Consider the following 18,808-nt stretch of genomic DNA (forward strand, 5'->3'; position numbering starts at 1 on the left):
TGCGCAGAATCGTAATGGGTCAAGCAGAAAACAGATTGGGGGGTTTTGGAGACCATATAATGGATACTGCCAAGGCAACTGCAGTCTGGCTTTGCCTGTACTCAACTCATTTTACTTGCTGATCTCTGGATGCCCAGCCTCCTGCCTTTCTCCTGCTCTGCTGCTGGACTCCTTTTCTCTGTCCTCTCCCTGTGAAAAGTCAAAATGCCCCAGTATAGATGAGAGCTGTTCTTCCTCCTGAGCCTGGTGCTATAGTTTGAGTAAGGTAAAAGAATCCAAAGGTGAGCGGTGACCCTGGTGCGAGAGACCTGAGGCAGAGATTGCTGCAGAGAGCAAGAGAACCAGTGAGAGGAGTGTCAGCTCCAGAGAGAGCAGCAAGTCAGGAAGAGAAGGGAAAATGTGCAGTTCACCCGCATTCTTTTTGGCCTTTTAACTTGTGCATTTGGAAAGGTATGGCAAATTGAGAAACTGCCCCACAGCAAAGATCTCTTATTATTCCCCCTGCCCCACCTCCACTTTATTTTCCCTTTCTCCAATACTAACGTATCCTTCCCCGACACACAACACTTCAGTGGCTTATATTCCCTTGGAAATCTCCCAGCTGTATGGCAAGACTCACCCCACGTCAGAGGGCAGGTGTGAGGATGTCTTTAAAATCATAGTATCAGAGGGGTAGCCGTGTTAGTCTGGATCTGTAAAAGCAGCAAAGAGTCCTGGGGTACCTTATAGACTAACAGACATATTGGAGCATGAGCTTTTGTGGGTGAATACCCACTTTGTCGGATGCACTTTGCTGCTTTTAAAACCATACATTCCCTGCTGAAATCAGATTGCACGGAGGTCCATGAAGAAATTCTCCACATCCTCCCATCAAAGAAAGTGAACTGACTTGCAAACATCAGGTGTACCTTAATTCCAGTCTTGGTATCTTAAAGAACCACCCCCAAAACCACACACCTTATTGCACTTGGATTCTATTTTAATATTTTCTTCTGGTCTGTCTTCATGCTTACTCTTTTTTCCCCAGGCTGTATGTTAAAAATGTTTTCTGGGTGAGCCCATCAGACCAAACACTGATGCTCATGTGGAATTTATTTAGGGGAGGAGGGAAAACCTTTAAACTGAGTGGTTTTGTTATTCTGAATTGGTTTTACATTTTGTGTGTACATAGTGGAGCTGGAATTTCAGAGTTGGCTTTTATTTGCATTCATCATGAAACATTTATTATATGAGCTGTTGCTACTGCTACCAAAACAGCTGCTGCTGTTGCTCCTGCTAGAATATCAGAAACCATCTCAATGGTTTCTTTTTCCTCTGTAAGACTAGCTGACAAAGCAGGCTCAGACTTTTATGGCAAAATTAACATTGTTTGGCCTCACTGCCATTCCAGCTCCTTGGTTTAGCTGGAACATAACTTTAGAAAAGTATCTGCAGATTAGAACAGCAATAACAGAAATATACTGAGACTCTCAAAGCACATAGAGTGAAAGGAAATGGGATCTTCAGGTGGCGTGTACACTATGCTTGGCAGCTGGATCAGTACCTGGAACACAAACTTTATTCCCCCCCTTAAACTGTTCGCTTGTTCAGCATTCTAGCAGAGAATCTCCTTTAGGCCTCCCCTCCGCTCGTTCTTGCAGTTTGTAAAACTGAAGGCCACATCCTGCTCTGACCTGCAGTGAATTCTCTGCCACAGGAATCCTGTTTTCTTAAACTCCCCTTCTCCTATTTTTGTGACTACTGTTGAACTGTAATAATCCTTATTTGTATTCCCCTAGGGCCCAGAGGACTCACTGAGCAAGCTAGTGTGCAAAGACACAGGCCTTGATGCTGCACTGGTCTCTGTGTTTATGGTCTCTCACCCATACAGAACCCCTTCGAAGTCACTGGGGTTCTTTAGTACTATAGCCTATATGCAACACAGTGCAGACTTTAAGCTAAGTAAGAGACAGTCCTACCAATATAAGGAACAATATATCCCAAATTGTGTATAAGGCTGCTTGTTATTCCATCAAATAAGTGGATTTGGCAGCAGCATAAACCATGAACAGGAAGTTTAAATTATCATTGATTATAGCAAGGACTATGGGGTCACACCAAAGCCCCCATAGGTGGTGGATCCATCATGAAATTCATGCTCACCTTTTACTGATTCCCTCCCATAAGCCTCCCAAAATTTAAGCAATTGAAGTTTCATCCTTTACTCTTCCAAATGGTTCCCACTTCTGAAAGTGACTAAGAGACCATCTTAATATTTCTCTGATGCAGCTGAAATCTTGGGAGGCCATGGGAGAAGAATACTGAAAAACAATAATACTGTAAAAACCCACATCAGCACTGGTCCTATGTACTAAACACATACGAATAAAACAGTTTAATTGTTGCTACTGTATTCTATGTGTCATACTGCACAGACTGCTTTAGTAAGGACTCCACAGGAGATATGTGTAGATGGCATCCATGGTTATTCCAATTGATTTTAATTTCTTAAAAAATCTGTTTTGTTATAATTGATAATATATGCTATTTAACTTTTGGAATATTGTAGCAGGCATTTAATTTAAATTTGTAAAGATACTGGGAAGTAGGGAGCGGCCAATATAGGGCTTGATTAATAAAGTATTAAAGAAGGATAATATTAATGCAAATCAATACGGGTTTATGGAAAACAGATCCTGTCTAACTTAGTATCTTTTTTTTTTTAATTAAGATTACAGGTTTGATTGATAAAGGTAATAGTGTTATTGTAACATATTTAGACATCTGTAAAGTGTTTGACTTGTTACCAAATGACATTTTGATTAAAAACTAGAATATAAAATTACATGGCACTTGTTAAATGGATTAAACTGGCTAGCTGACAAATTTCAAACTGTACTTGTAAACATGGAATTATCACTGAAGCAAGTGTGTTTCCAGTGGGGTTCCACAGAGATCGGTTCTTGGCCCTATGCTATTTAACATTTTTATTATAGACTTGGAAGAAAACATAAGGTCATCACTGACAAAGTTGGCAGACGACACAAAAACTGGGGGAGTGATAAATAATGAAGAGGACAGGTCATTGATTCAGAAAGATCTGGACTGCTGGGTGAACTGGGCGCAAGCAAACAATAAGTGTTTTAATATGGCTAAATGTATACATCAGGATAAAAACATATACGTCATAATTACAGAATGGGAGACTCCTTCCTGGGAATCAGTGACTCTGAAAAAGATATTGGGGTGGTGGTGGCTAATCAAAGGAACATGCGCTCCCAGTATGACCCGGTGGCCAAGGAGCTAATGTGATTCTGGGATGCATAAACGGGGAATCTCAAGTAGCAGTAGAGAGGTTATTTTACCTCTGTATTTGGAACTGGGTGCAACTGCTGCTGGAATACTGTGTCCAGTTCTGGTGTCCACAATTTAGGAAGCATGTTGATAAATTGGAGAAGGTTCAAAGAAGAGCCATGAGAATGATAAAAGGATTAGAAAATATGACTTATAGTGGTAGACTCAAAGAGCTCAATCTATTCAGTTTAACAAAGAGAAGGCTAAGGGGTGACTGGATTACAGTCGATAAGTATCTACAGGGGAATAAATATTTAATAATGGGGTCTTAAATCTAGCAGAGAAAGTTGTAACACAACCCAGTGGTTGGAAATTGAAGCTAGACAAATTCAAACTGGAAATAAGGCATAAAATTTTAACAGTGAGTACTTAACCACTGAACAATTTACCAAGGATCACAAGTATCAGAGGGGTAGCCGTGTTAGTCTAGATCTGTAAAAGCAGCAAAGAGTCCTGTGGCACCTTAAAGACTAACAGACAAGGATCACAGTACATTTCCCATCACTGACAATTAAGAAATCATAATTGGATGTACACCTCTACCCCGATATAACACTGTCCTTGGGAGCCAAAAAATCTTACCGTGTTATAGGTGAAACCGCGCTATATCGAACTTGCTTTGATTCGCCGGAGTGCGCAGCCCCGCCCACCCCCAGAGCACTGCTTTACTGCCTTATATTTGAATTCATGTTATATCGGGTCGCGTTATATTGGGGTAGAGGTGTATTTTCTAAAAGATGTGCATTAGGAATTATTTTGGGGAAGTTCTATGGTCTGTATTATACAGGAGGTCCGACTAGATGATCCCAATGGTCCCATATGGCCTTGGAATTATGAAACACTAATGGCACAGGGCAAGAACTCCCAGGGTGGGCTGGTACAACGTGGTTGGAAGCTACTTCTCTACATGGAAGCAATTTAAAACACCTGCTAACTTACGTATGTACCTACTGGCTTGAAGAGTTGGTAGTACTCAGGCACACTAGCGGATTGTACCTCCTAGCATACTCCTCTGTGTTGAGAATGGATCCTCCTGGGCTGCATGTAGCCCGTGAGGTGAATCTGGGGGGAAAACAAGAGCCGCACTTTTAGTGCAGTGCTTCATTTGTTACACACAATGGGTAACATGTTCAAAAGCACCTAAGTAACTTAGAAACCTAAGTCCCGGTTTCAAAAGTGACTCTGGCTCTTAGCAACCTAACTCTTACCAACATCTATTTTTAAATGGGAATTGCACACCAATTTCTCCATTCACTGAAATGAAATCATACCCTAAAGTGTGCAAAGGACAGATATATGAAGTTATAGCTACATGGGTAAAGGAAACTATAAACTACACCTCTATCCTGATACAACGCTGTCCTCAGGAGCCAAAAAATCTTACTGTGTTATAGGTGAAACTGCGTTATATCAAACTTGCTTTGATCCACCGGAGTGCGCAGCCCCACCCTCCCAGAGCACTGCTTTACCGCGTTATATCCGAATTCGTGTTATATCGGGTTGCATTATATCAGGGTAGAGGTGTACATTAAAACTCATTTAAACTTCACTCCAATATCCTTACTGAAAAGTAGCACACCTCTACCCCGATATAACACGACCCAATAGAACGCGGGTTCACATACAACACGGTAAAGCTCTGACACGCTGCTCTGGGCAGCGTGTTAAGGGTGTTGGGTCAGGCCGGAGCTGAGGGGTTTGATGAGGGGCAGAGGGTCTCGGGGGTGGTCAGGGGCTCCTCCCTAGGGTCTGGGGGGCAGGAGCTGTGGGAGGGCACTTTTGGGGACCCCGACAGTCTCAGAGTGGCCTGGGGGATTAGCGGGGGCCTGGGAGCAGCCTGCTCTGCTTCCCTCGCCCTGGCCCCAGCCGAGTCGCTTGGGGGAGGCGGTTTGGGGGAAGGGATCCCCCCCGCACTCACCAGCAGTGGCGGAAGCGGAGCAGCCTGGCCCCAGCCCATTCCACTCTGCCAGCTCCCAGCCGCAGTGCTGTGCTCCGCTTCCCGCCACAAGTGAGTACGGGGGGCGTCCTTTCCCCAACCTCCCCGCACTCACCTGCAGTGGGAAGCAGAGCGCCGTGACTGGGAGGTGGCACAGTGGAGCGGGCTGGGGCCGTGTCGCTCCGCTTCCCGCTGCTGGTGAGTGCGGAGGGCGTCCTTTCCCAACCTCCCCGCACTCACCTGCGGCGGGAAGCGGAGCAGCCCAGTCCCAGCCAGCTCCACTCCGCCAGCTCCCAGCCATGGCGCTCCGCTTCCCGCTGCAGGTGAGTGTAGGACCTTTCCCCAGCCACCCCGCCGAGACACGGCTGGGGCCAGGGCAAGGAAAGCGGAGCAGGCTGGGGCCATGTCGCTCCGCTTCCCGCCACAGGTGAGTGCGGAGGGGCATCCTTTCCCCAACCTCCCTGCACTCACCGACGGCGGGAAACGGAGCACCGCGGCTGGGAGGTGGCGGAGTGGAGCGGGCTGGGGCTGGGCTGCTCCACTTCCTGCCGCTGCCGGTGAGTGCCTGTCAGGGGGCGGGGAGGGGTGGATAGGGGTTGGAGCAGTCAAGGGACAGGGGTCTCTGGAGGGAGCGGTCAGGGAACAAGGAATGGGGGCAGGGGGCAAAGCAAGTTTGAAATAACGCGTTCTCACTTATAATGCAGTGAGATTTTTTTTGTCTCCCAAGGACCGCGTTATATTGGGATAGAGTTGTATTTCCCCTCAAACACTAGCGTGCATGGTAAAACCCTGTCCTTTTACAGATAATTTTGTCTAATTAGCCCATGCTCATCCCATGGTATTTGAGCATCACTGGGATCTGTCAGTCAAAGATAAAATGAGCTACAGAAATACAAGGTGAAGACAATATAATTTCATAATTCACAGATATGAACACTCCATATTATAATAATTCATATACTTACATCACCCCAAAGCTCCTGTTAAACAAGAAGGAAGATGAACTGCAATGCTAGCCTGAAAACTGAATCAAGCTGCCTAATAAGGCTGCAAAGACATACTGTTCAGAAATTAAATGTCAAGTTACTTTTAATAATTAATACCTTCAGGACCTCTTAGTTCTCTAAAGACACACTCAGAGAAACCGTTTCAAAGCATCAGAGATACCCTCAGTCCCAAGCAACTCCTGGGGCGTTTCCAAGGAGTCTCAGAAATCAGAACAATTGGTCAAATATGTAGTCAGTCTACATTGCTATCTTTATGGATGGGGAGTTAGGATCTATGTGCAAAAAACATATGTTGCAGTCTTTAGGGAAGAGTGAAAAAGCTCTGAAAATGACTGTAAATATGGCATTGTGAGGTCCCATGTTTATTGTGTCTTTCACATTAAATGAATTCATCTGATGTAAAACGGGATGGGCAAACTTTTTGGCCTCAGGGCCACATCTGGTATAGAAATTGTACGGTGGGCCATGAATGCTCACAAAATTGGGGTTGGGGTGTAGGAGGGGGTGAGGGTCTGGGTGGGGCCAGAAATGAGGAGTTCAGGGTATGGGAGAGGGCTGTCGGTTGGGGCAGGTGGGGTGCGGGGGGTTAGGGCTCTGGCTGGGGGGTGTAGGCTCTGGGGTGGGGCTGGGGATGAGAGGTTTGGGGTGCAGGAAGGTGCTCTGGACTGGGACCGAGGGGTTTGGAGGGCAGGAGGGGATCAGAGCTGGGACAGGGGTTGGGGCTCAGGGGGGTAGCTCAGGGGTGCAGACTCTGGGCAGCACTTACCTCCAGCAGCTTCCAGAAGCTGCCACATGTTCCCCCTCTGGCTCCTACATGCAGGTGCGGCCAGGCAGCTCTGCCACACACTGCCCTGTCTGCAGGTGCCACCCCTGCAACTCCCATTAGCCACGGCTCCTGGCCAATGGGAACTGTGGGGGTGGTGCTTGGGGCGGGGGCAGTGTGTGGAGCGGAGCCCCCTGGCTGCCCCTATGCACAAGAGCCGGAGAGGGCACATGCCACTGTTTCCTGGAGCTGTGCGGAGTGGCCCCTGACCCTGCTCTCCGGCTGGAGTGGGGCAAGCCCCAGACCCCGCTTCCCAGCAGGAGCTCAAGGGCCAGATTAAAATGGCTGGTGGGCCGTATGCAGCCCACGGGCTGTAGTTTGCCCACCCCTGATGTAAATGATGGTTTTCCCAACTGTCTGCTCTGCAAACTCATCCTAGGATCTGATAGTCAAGCTTGGTTCTTAATGACTTGGGGAACACCAAACTCTGCCCTCAGATACATCTGTGCAAGTTTATTGTTTTTACACAGGTGGAAACGACACCTGTTCAATTCTACTGGAGACGTCAGATTATTTATGTGTATCTGAGGGCAGGATTTGGCCCTACAAATTGGAACTTAGTTAACAGAATCCAGCTCCCCTTATATATTATCTTGCCCGAATGGAAGTCAATTTTCATAAGAAGTGATGCTGACGTAATTCCTGTTCAAATGATCTTTTTAAAAAATAACACATTTTGTGATACATCATACACAATAGCAGGGTTTGATCTGATTGTCATTTTATTGATTAATATAACATTACAATTGTTCTTCTCTTATCAAAGAAGGAATGAACTGTCATGACAAACTTTAATTACCCAGCATAAGAAAGGTTGTGGGTTTTTTGCCATCACCAGCCTGAGATTATGTAAGGGACATATTCAACTAGCTAGTATTGCACTGGATCTGAATGCAGCTTTCCCTGAGTGCTGAGAGCTTTTGCTACACTTCTTGCTTATAAGCTAAATTGCGATAGTGCAGATAAAAAATGTTCAAGACGTGTCAAGGAATCTTGGAGTATTCTCAGATTAAAAGCAGCATTAATGTTATGAGGCTCTGATATCTTAAAAGGATGTTGTGCTCATTGCATAAATATATAGTTGCCTGAAAGATACCAACACTGAACTCCTGAAATTATCTCCTGGCAAAGAATATGCATGAATTCTTGACTGACATGCAGCCTACATCAGGCCACAAATACATTTGATCTTTAAGAGACCAAAGTATGAGATTATGTCCATGTGGGTTTAGTCCAAAACCAGAAAGCTTATCAATAGTTCTGATAAAAGGAAATTGAAAACAATGCAAGGAGCATAAACATGTGGAATGAAACATAAGCTCTGGACCCTGAAGTATTTCACAATAGAGTTAAAATATGGAGGAGATGCTGTATGTTGGCTTAATTTTCATGATACACCATGGTTCAAGTACACTCAGCAGTAAGTTCTTAGGGAACTTTACTCATTCATTCCCCTTGTTGTTAATATTCACAACAAGGGGAAAGGAACACAAGTCAAAATAGGGAGAGAAAAGGTTAAAGAATATGTAGATAAGTTAAGTTGAAAGGTCCTGATGAGATTCACCCTAGAGTACTTAAGGCACTAGCTGAAGTTACCTCAGAACTGTAAGCAATTATCTTCGAGAACTCATGGAGGAGGGGTGAGGTCCCAAAGGACTGGAGAATGGCAAACATAGTATCTATCTTCTAAAAGGTAACAAAGGGGACCAGGGGAATTATACACCAATCATCCTAACTACGATACCTGGAAAGTTACTGGAAGCAATTATTAAGCAATCAATTTGTAAGCATCTGGAGGATAATGGGGTTTTAAGGAATAGCCACCATGGCTTTGTCAAGAACAAATCATGCCAAACCAACCTAATTTCCTTCTTTGACAGGGTTACTGGCCTAGTCAATCAGAGGAAGCTGTATGTGATATACTTGATTTTAGTAAGGCTTTTGACAAAGTCCCACATGACATTCTCATAAGCAAACTAGGGAAATGTGCTCTAAATTAAATTACTACTAGATTGGTACACAGATGGTTGAAAGACCATACTCCAAGAATAGTTATTAATGGTCCACTGGCAAACTGGGTGGGCAAATCTAGCAGGGTCCTGCAGGGATCTGTCCTGGGTCTGGTACTATTCAATATTTTTGTTAATGACTTAGATGATGGAGTGGAGGGTTTGCTCATAAAATCTGAGGACACCAAGCAGAAAGGGGTGGCAAGCACGTTGGAGGACAAGATAAAATTCAATAGAGACAAGTGCAAACTAGTACACTTAGGAAGGAGAAATCAACTGGACAACTACAAAATGGGGATTAACTGTTTAGGTGGTAATACTGTGGAAAAGGATGTGGGAGTTATAGTGAATCACAAATTGAATATGAGTCAACAATGTGACACAGTTGCAAAAAAAGGCTAAGATCATTCTGCAGTGTATGCACAGGAGTGTTGTATAAGAAACAGGAGACAATTGTCCTGTTCTACTCAGTACTTGACAGCCAGAGTATTGTGTAAAATTCTGGGTGCCACATTTTGATATGGACAAACTGGAGAGGGTCTAGAGGAGAGCAACAAAAATGATAAAAGGTGTGAAAAACCAGGCCTATGATGAAAGGTTAAAAAAATTGGCTATGCTTAGTCTTTGGAAAAAAAGACTGAAGGGGGACCTGATAAGAGTATTCAAGTACATTATGGGCTATAATAGAAAGGACTGCAATCAATTGTTCTTCATGTCCACTGAAGGTAGGAGAAGTAACGGGCTTAATCTGCAGCAAGGGAGATTTAGGTTAGACAGGCTTCCCAGGGAGGTTGGGGAATCACTGCAGGTTTTTAAAAACAGGTTGTACAAACACCTGTCAGGGATGGTCTAGGTTTACTAGGTCATGCCTCAATGCAGGGGGCTGGACTAGATGACCTCTTGAGATCCCTTCACCCATAGAAAGGGGGATGGTTTTCCCACCACTGCCACCCTCATAGTTTTTATTTTCCCTCTTTGAGCAGCACCCACTTTTTGAACTAAGATGATTCCAGACGTCCCAGCTGAAGAAAGATTACAGCTGTTTTGAGCTGCCCTAATCTTCATCCCTAGAGAACATGTTGACACAGGTTTGTTTGTGAAGAAGCAGGAATCTAACCCAGACTGGAGGATCTTTTGAGTCCATATTGCAAAACAGAGATTCAAGACCAAGGTCCTTATGTGTTTATTTGTTAAAATCCTCCCTAAAGATCATGTCTAAGAACTGCTCAGTTTTACCACAATGGTATTCAGATTTCCTGAAGACAAAAAACAGACCTCCCTCCCTTCTAGAGAATTTGACAGATGCAGTCAATGTAGATTTTAAATTACAGATCTGTCCATGATGCAAGAGCTGGGATCTGACCTTCCCCCAAAGCTTGAGGGGTTTCAGATCAAATGTTCCAACTCAGGCTAAACTCTCAGAATCTAATGTGCAAAACTAAGGACCGAAAATAATAATTGAGCAGTTTTTGACATTATGTTTGCTAATATTTAGCAAACTAGAGGTAAAACCTTTTTGGTGGGTGGACTGCAGAACCCCATTGATGTCACTGCATGAATGGGGATGTGCCTGGGCACCCTGCTTTCCCGATCTCTCTCTCTCTCTCTCTCTCTCTCTCTCTCTCTCTCTCACACACACACACACACAGCTGTGAATTTGTTTTAGGGTAAAAGATTAAACACTATACTCAGAGCTTAAAAACAGTTTGTTTTAGAAGGCACCATTATTTAAGCAATGACTTATAAAATGAGCCAGCTGCTCTAGCCAGTGTGACTATTAGCATTCGTCTAGATAATTTTGAAAGCTCACAGATTCAAGAGGGGGAGGAAAAGGGGAATTCCTTCAGCTTTCATATTCCCCTTTTCTCATCACTGAACAGCATATAAATGCAAATCTACAGTCACTATTGCAAGCTGGTAGAGTGTCTAACTTCCCTGAAAACTCTGGAAAAGTAGGGAGATTACACCACCTTCTGGACAAATCATATTAGTTCTTGAACACAATTATTCAGTTCCACCTGCTAGATGGAAAACACACTACGGACTCATTACAGCAGTGTTTCTATAGTTAAGCTGCCATAGTTAAACTGTTCCCTTAATAAACACAACTTTGGGCAACCCATCCCAAAATTTTGGAAAACATTCTTTCCATATAGAATTTGTGATGTGTAGTTCTTGCCTTTTGGGAAGTTTGTTTATTTAGGGAAAGTTTGAAGTTAATTGGATTAGCTGGTTTTGAGACAAGAGACTGAAAAAAAGCATATGGGGGGGTCACATTTCAAAAACTTTTCCAACTTTTTGTTTGTGTATTACTTAAAATCAACTTAATGTAAAAAATACCTGCACATTTCTCTTATGTACTAATCCTTGGTGAGAAATAGTCCATGAAGGTGTTTTCTCCAAGTTGGAATGCAAATATCTTTAGTTATAAGAGGTCATTTCAATGCATATATAATTTCCATGAAAAGCCTGGTGAATGTTACAGGCTGTACGTCTAACCTACATTTGCAGTTTTCTTTTTTGTCAAAAATAGATTTAAAAATGTAAACTGGTCATTGGGCAAACTGTTTGAGGAAAGAAAAGAAGGATAACTTCAAAGAAAAAACAATGCCTCTTTTCCAACTTCTCCTTGCTCTTGGCAGCATTATCTGCACACACATCCACTCTATCCTCTTTAAGGGGGGAAAGAAGCAAAAGTGCAATCTCCCCCCCGCCACCTTTGCTCTCCTTGGATTTCACTCTTGGCTTCATCAACTCCTCCAAAAGAAACGGGCAGTACTGTCACCAAGTCACTGCAAGTTCACTCCATTACTGCTTGGAAGGGTGGTGTCCCTCATGAACAAGGCAAGGGAAGAGTTCATGTAAGTATTTAAGGCCGAGGACATCGAAGGGGCCCTAGGGAAATACGCATCTCCTGTATTACCGAGGAAAGGAGCAAGAAAGGGAAATGGATCTCTCCCCACTCCATTCCCTAGGTACATGACAACAAATGTTTGAGCCGCCTCCATACATTAGGAAATTTGTTTTGACCTGGTCACCTCAGAGACAATGAGGAGCTCTTGCTCCATTGGTAGAATCATCAGTATGCACATTACCTTTCCAAGCGCCCCGCTCTGGGGAGGTGGGCAACACAATCTTCAGTATAGCACTTAGGGAGATGCTGGTGGTGGCAGAAGGCAGCATTAGCACCTTCATCACTCATCCTTAGCCCTATAGTAAAAGGAGGTGGCAGCATCACCCTCTTTCACATTTCCTACTGGGTAAAAGAAAAAAGGTAAGTCCTGGAAAAAGTTAGAATCCAAGATGTCTGAAGTGCAAAAAGCTAAGGAACATGAGCATAATTGATTAAAATGATCTTTAAAATATTTTTGTTACATGAATGGTTATTAGTAAATTAGATAAAAACATATTCTTCTTGAATGCGACTTTTATATATTGATAGTGTACCTGTAAGAACTTTTAGGAGATGTGATCTCATATGCATATATCTTGCACTGTAATTTCCAAGAATACACAGACTTCTTACACTTTCCTCTGATAGTAAATTTTGCTCCACTTGACAGCATGAGTCATTTCACTGCATGCAATAAAATTAACTGTTTGAAAAATCTAATAACATTTTCTTGCTCCATATTAAAATCTCTGCATTCCTACAGCTATAACTAACATTCAATGAACAGAAAAATAAATGTCTAGTACTGAGGAAAATGTTTTTTATGGCTTTTGATACTAAAGATGACAATGTTTATGAGCTTCTACAGAAAGGTGAGGGGATTAGTGCTGTTTCTGAGGCGATAACCGCGGTTTTATTGCCTATTCTTTTACATTAGATGCTATTCATTTTTACCTTTTCTGGCATACTGCATGCAATAAAAAGGCAGAGTAAAACCCTGTGCTTTTCTGTGCTTTGTGAATATCTTTCCTGTTGTTCATTTGCTTTTTAAATCCAAGACTGTAGTAAGAGGAGACCCTGAGATATAAACCTTGGTATCAGAGGCCTGGTATGAGGCCTGAGGCCTAAACTAAAGTAATGGTCAAGACTTTGCTAACATAAAGCAAAGTTAAGCTGTGAGCCAGAGGTAGGCCCTGCTCATAGAAGCTAACAAGGAAAGGGCTGAGGCTGCAAGAAGATACGTACCTAAAAGGTACTGAACATTCACATACTTGCACATTCCACACAGATAATAAAGAACAGGCTGGCCCATCCCAATGACAGGGGCAAAAGGGTAATATGATGGATAGAGTTGTTTTGATTGAACCAACATGTACAAGGTGAGAGGCAGCACCTTAATACGTAGAGAGGTTGAACCTTGCTACGTAGAGGGGTTGCACCTCAATATGTCAGGAGTGATGTGTAACTTGTTTGTATCTGTGTAGAAGAACGCATCCCTGGGGCGGTGTCTTTGTCCAGCCTAGGGGGCAGTGGAAAGTCCCACCACTGACTGAGCCGGGTCCATTGCCAAGAGGCACTTTCTCGTAGTATGCCCTGAGTTAGGCTAAGAAACCTACAGGGAACTGCCATTGTGTCCGAGGTTGCAATAAACCTAGTCAACGTGACTTTGCATCTTACTGGACTCTGTGGTTATTGGGGGTTCTCGTCGGGTCTGCTGTGTCAGCTATCTGCGCAGAGCTGGGGCAGCACACAGAGGGAACACACGCACGCAGCCGAGTGATATCAACATTGGAGAGAGCAGAGCACCATACCGGTAACACTCTGACAACATATGCGTAAAAAGAACCTGCAACCACTGTCTGCTTTCAAAGGCAGCGGGCAATTAGTCAAAGTAATGGATGTAAGGGTCATAAGCTATTTCCATAACCAGCTGAGCTATTGTTACTCTGGCCACTGTTCTCCTTCAATTGGGCTCCTAAAACTGTGAGAATATAAGGAGCAGCAGGAATGCTAACATGTACAATGACATGCAATCTGGGTCTAAGTCTAGACCAGAACTTTCATGAAGAATGGGAGTGTCTGTATGAAGGGTTTTGGTTTAAACTCACTAGATAGGAAGGGACCAGCTGGGAAGCATGAATACACAGTCACATTTACCCAAAATTCGGAAGTGTTCCAATCCAAGGCTTTGAGATTGAGCATCTCTCTGCTTAAAGGATGGGGTGAGAGGGGGAAAAAGCAGAAGTAGAAGAAAATTCTAGTGCTATAGAATTAGAGTCCAGTAAACTGAGCACTATCATTTGTTTCCTACACTTTCAAAGCACTTTCATATAGCATCTGCCCCTGCTCCACCGCCTAAGGAACAGGAGGTGGGGTGGAGGAAGATAGAGTATGTTTGTTACACGATAGCTCTTCTTGGCTATCTGTGATGTGATAGCTCACTTAGGATACATGCTGTGTTTGAACATGAACTTTTCTTCACTCATGAAAAATCTGCTATGTTAACCACCCTTTATTCTCTCTGTGCATAGCACCCTTCAAATAGGCACGGACTCTTGTCACAAAGCAGATATCTGTCAAATATTATGCCGATGGTTGACCCCCATGTTCTAACAATTTGTGTTCCAATTCATTCCCTAGCTCTTCCAACCTTGGGAAAGCTGTGATATCTGGTGCCTAAAGGAAGGACGAACTACACATAATAGTCTTTTTAGTAAACCCCTCCTGTCAAACCAAGAGTTGCAATGACGGACTCCAGAGAGGCCACGTCCAATGCTGTTCAACTGGAAGACTGAGTCAACCCAATACATCCTTGTCCAGGTGAAGATGAAATAAGTGTAAACAGCAGGAAGAGTGGGATCCAGAGATGTACCCCTCTTCCCTGCTTCAAAATATCTAGCTGGTTTAGGAAGGAAACACTGACATATTTTTAAGCACTAAGGATGATTCAATTTCTTACAAATGACCAGGTAGGTGTTTAAGGGTTGGAGCTTGAATGTGGAGGACAGGTGGTGTTACGGGAGAAGACTGAAGTAGGGGACAAGGCTGTGTGTGACTTCACCAATGTTATTAACATTTTAACAAAAATGTTAGGTATCCAGGGCAGGAATAATGTTTACAGCTGTGTCAAGTGATTCTCATTTCAAGTATTCACAGAAAGAACACCAGAGATCCTGAGCTGCATTTTTCTCAGATAAAGCAGAAAATCTAAGAGACCCAGGTTCAGGAATCATTTCAGGGATAAAAAGTGGAAGTCTGAAATCAAGATAAAGAGTTATTTCTTCCAGCAGTCAGCCTAACAGACTTTCACTGTCCTCTTGCTGGCAAGAGACTTCTTATCAAATTAGGACAAGGACACTTTTGGGCAAGTTGGGCTTCCATTCTACCGCATTTGATCTGATGCCACCATTAAGAAAAAAATTCAGTCAAAAGAAAGAATCGAAAAAACCCAGAAAGCAAACATACAGCTTTAAAGCATTCTGGAGGATGAAAACAATGTTACTAATCAAACATAACCACTATATAAAACACTAGCATTTCATTGTACAGTATTATAAAGATGTATAAGGCTTAAAATACTGAGCACATGGATTAACCAAGACTGACATGTTTATTCACGTGATAAAAAACTAACTTTCCTGATGTTCTCTACTGCTAAAATTTTCTGTGGTGCAAATTTATTATTGTTTTTAGACCCCCAAAATAAGAAAAATATGCCGGCATGCATTTCAGAACTGTGAGTTTAGTGCAGTCAAAAAAAAGAAGTCTACATAGACTATATACACACAGTAGCTAGTAAACCAAGCTAATTGCATTTAAAATCTCAAACATTGCATAGTTTGTGAATAACAGTGATTGAAGAGTTTAATAATGTTTTGATTTAAAAAAAATCTTTGCATTACTGTCCTCCCAGCTTACATAAATTAATTTCAAAAGAAAATATCACTAGTGTTACTGAGAAAAATACCCACAATCATATCCCATTAAGTTGGCACCTTAATGGATAATGGAACTCTTATATCATGACAAATTAGAGCATGGGTGTAGACTTATCAGCTTAATAGTGCTCTAGCCTTAATAATATTTTGCTATTTTAACACATGTACTGGATAATTTCTGAAGGCAAGATTTTTCTAGTCTTTGGTATTTAGTCAGAAAAACTACAACCAACAAAAACCAAAGTAACAGTTTGATCAACTTGAATAAATTTAATGATTGCAAATGTTGTATCAGGAAATGGGTTACACTGTTGGGAAAGGCAGAAGGAGGAAGTTGATTAAAATTTGCATAGTCCAGATAGAAGAATAAATAGGAGAGAAAAACATATAGGACTCAGTTAACTCCAGGTTCCCATAAGCATTGTCTTGATGGCAGGAAGTTCACCTGGATGGGGGGATGCAGTAATATAAGGAATTTATAACCTCCACTCTGCCTGGAGATCAGGAGCTAGCCAATGTAGTCCCAAAAGCTGGCAGTTCTGGACAGGGAAAACACTTGGTCAGGGCTCCTAGAAGATGCATTGAGTCATAGAATCAGAAACGTAGGACTAAAAGGGGCCTTAACCGGTCTAGTCCAGTCCCCTGCACTGAGGCAGGACTAAGTCCATGTCTACACTACAAAATTAAATCAACCTATGTTAGGTCGACTTACAGCCCCCACAGTAATTACTGTGGTTCTTCATGTCCACACTACCCTCCTTCAGTTGGTGGCGAGTGTCCTCTGCAGGAGCGCTTGCACTGACTTAAGAGGGGCAAGATGGGGGGCTCAGAAACCGGGCTCTCAGCTCGGCACCGAGCTCCCAGGTGCGAGCTTAGCTACTGCCCAGGCTCTCAGCTCCCTGCAGAGCTCCACCCCGGAGCCATTCCTCTAAGCTCCCCGCTCCTCATGGAAGGGAGCTCCCTGTGGAGTGGAGAGCTGAGAGCCTGGGTGGCAGCCAGGCTCCAGCTGGGAGCTCCATGTGGAGCAGGGAGCCCACAGCCTGGACTCTCAGTGTCGGGCAGTGATGCTCTAGATGTCAGGACTGCCGGAACGCATCCCCCACACAACTTCAGCCAGGTACACAGGCATGCACCCTCCCCCATTTAAAGCCCTGGGAATTTTTTTAATTCCTATTCCTGTTTGCTTGGCATGGAGAGTTCACATAGCATCTTCCTAGCTGACCATGTCGGCTTTCCACAGCAAACGTGCTCCTGCCTGGAGTACATCGGAGTGTTGGGTCTGTGGGGAGAGAAGGCTGTGCAGTTGCAGCTTCAATCCAGGCTATGAAACTTTTTGATACCTACAAGCATGTTCCTGGCCCGTCGCAGTACCCTTGTCCCTAGGGATATGTTCCATAATCAAGTATCAGAGGGGTAGCCGTGTTAGTCTGGATCTGTAAAAGCAGCAAAGAATCCTGTGGCACCTTATAGACTAACAGACGTTTTGCAGCATGAGCTTTCGTGGGTGAATACCCACTTTGTCGGATGCAAGTAGTGGAAATTTCTAGGGGCAGGTATATATATGCAAGCAAGAAGCAAGCTAGAGATAACGAGGTTAGTTCAATCAGGGAGGATGAGGCCCTGTTCTAGCAGTACAGGTGTGAAAACCAAGGGAGGAGAAACTGGTTCTGTAGTTGGCAAGCCATTCACAGTCTTTGTTTAATCCTGAGCTGATGGTGTCAAATTTGCAGATGAACTGAAAAGATGCAAGACAAACCCAAGAAAGAAACCAACAGGACTCCACTGGCCATCACATACAGTCCCCAGCTAAAACCCCTCCAACGCATCATCAGGGATCTACAACCCATCCTGGACAATGATCCCACACTTTCACAGGCCTTGGGTGGCAGGCCAGTCCTCGCCCACAGACAACCTGCCAACCTGAAGCATATTCTGACCAGTAACTGCACACCGCACCATAGTAACTCTAGCTCAGGAACCAATCCATGCAACAAACCTCGATGCCAACTCTGCCCACATATCTACACCAGCGACACCATCACAGGACCTAACCAGATCAGCCACACCATCACCGGTTCATTCACCTGCACGTCCACCAATGTAATATATGCCATCATATGCCAGCAATGCCCCTCTGCTATGTACATCGGCCAAACTGGACAGTCTCTAAGGAAAAGGATAAATGGCCACAAATCAGATATTAGGAATGGCAATATACAAAAACCTGTAGGAGAACACTTCAACCTCCCTGGCCACACAATAGCAGATCTTAAGGTGGCCATCCTGCAGCAAAAAAAAACCTTCAGGACCAGACTTCAAAGAGAAACTGCTGAGCTTCAGTTCATCTGCAAATTTGACACCATCAGCTCAGGATTAAACAAAGACTGTGAATGGCTTGCCAATTACAGAACCAGTTTCTCCTCCCTTGGTTTTCACACCTGTACTGCTAGAACAGGGCCTCATCCTCCCTGATTGAACTAACCTCGTTATCTCTAGCTTGCTTCTTGCTTGCATATATATACCTGCCCCTAGAAATTTCCACTACTTGCATCCGATGAAGTGGGTATTCACCCACGAAAGCTCATGCTGCAAAACGTCTGTTAGTCTATAAGGTGCCACAGGATTCTTTGCTGATGTTCCATAATGACAGCTGGACTTACACACAGCTGTAAGAGCTTCATTTGAGAGAGTTCTCCTCAGTGTCATGTCCCTTGTATGTGGAAATCTGTGTATTGCTGATTAATAAAAGTTTAGTCTTCGAAATACAACAAATCTTTGTGTCCTACACACAGTGGTTGCTGCAGAAATTCACACACAGTGGCAATCGGCACATTTGCATACTACAATTAACTCTCAGGCAGCAATCTTT

The 18,808-nt window shown here is 43.7% G+C and overlaps 1 protein-coding gene and 1 long non-coding RNA gene across 5 annotated transcripts in view; one reads left to right on the forward strand and one right to left on the reverse strand.

Annotated features, from left to right (window-relative positions):
* UST (uronyl 2-sulfotransferase) overlaps positions 1–18,808 on the reverse strand; it is a 276,031-nt gene that overhangs the window by 34,328 nt on the left and 222,895 nt on the right. The window contains exon 8 of one of the 4 annotated variants that reach the window (XM_039532955.1): positions 4,285–4,395. The exons of 2 other annotated variants lie outside the window; for them this stretch is intronic. In XM_039532955.1, the coding sequence (XP_039388889.1) occupies positions 4,316–4,395 (80 nt within the window). In that variant the 3' untranslated portion in view covers positions 4,285–4,315. Of the gene's footprint in view, positions 1–4,284; positions 4,396–12,232; positions 12,365–18,808 lie in introns of those variants that run through there. One more of the 4 variants, XM_039532956.1, reaches the window with a different exon arrangement.
* LOC120402368 overlaps positions 1–18,808 on the forward strand; it is a 70,989-nt gene that overhangs the window by 33,080 nt on the left and 19,101 nt on the right. Inside the window, exon 2 of the long non-coding RNA XR_005597191.1 lies at positions 14,642–14,821. This is a non-coding gene — a long non-coding RNA (uncharacterized LOC120402368). The remainder of the gene's footprint in view (positions 1–14,641; positions 14,822–18,808) is intronic.

Source organism: Mauremys reevesii, linkage group 3 (assembly GCF_016161935.1).
Source record: "Mauremys reevesii isolate NIE-2019 linkage group 3, ASM1616193v1, whole genome shotgun sequence".
Lineage (NCBI taxonomy): Eukaryota > Metazoa > Chordata > Testudines > Geoemydidae > Mauremys > Mauremys reevesii.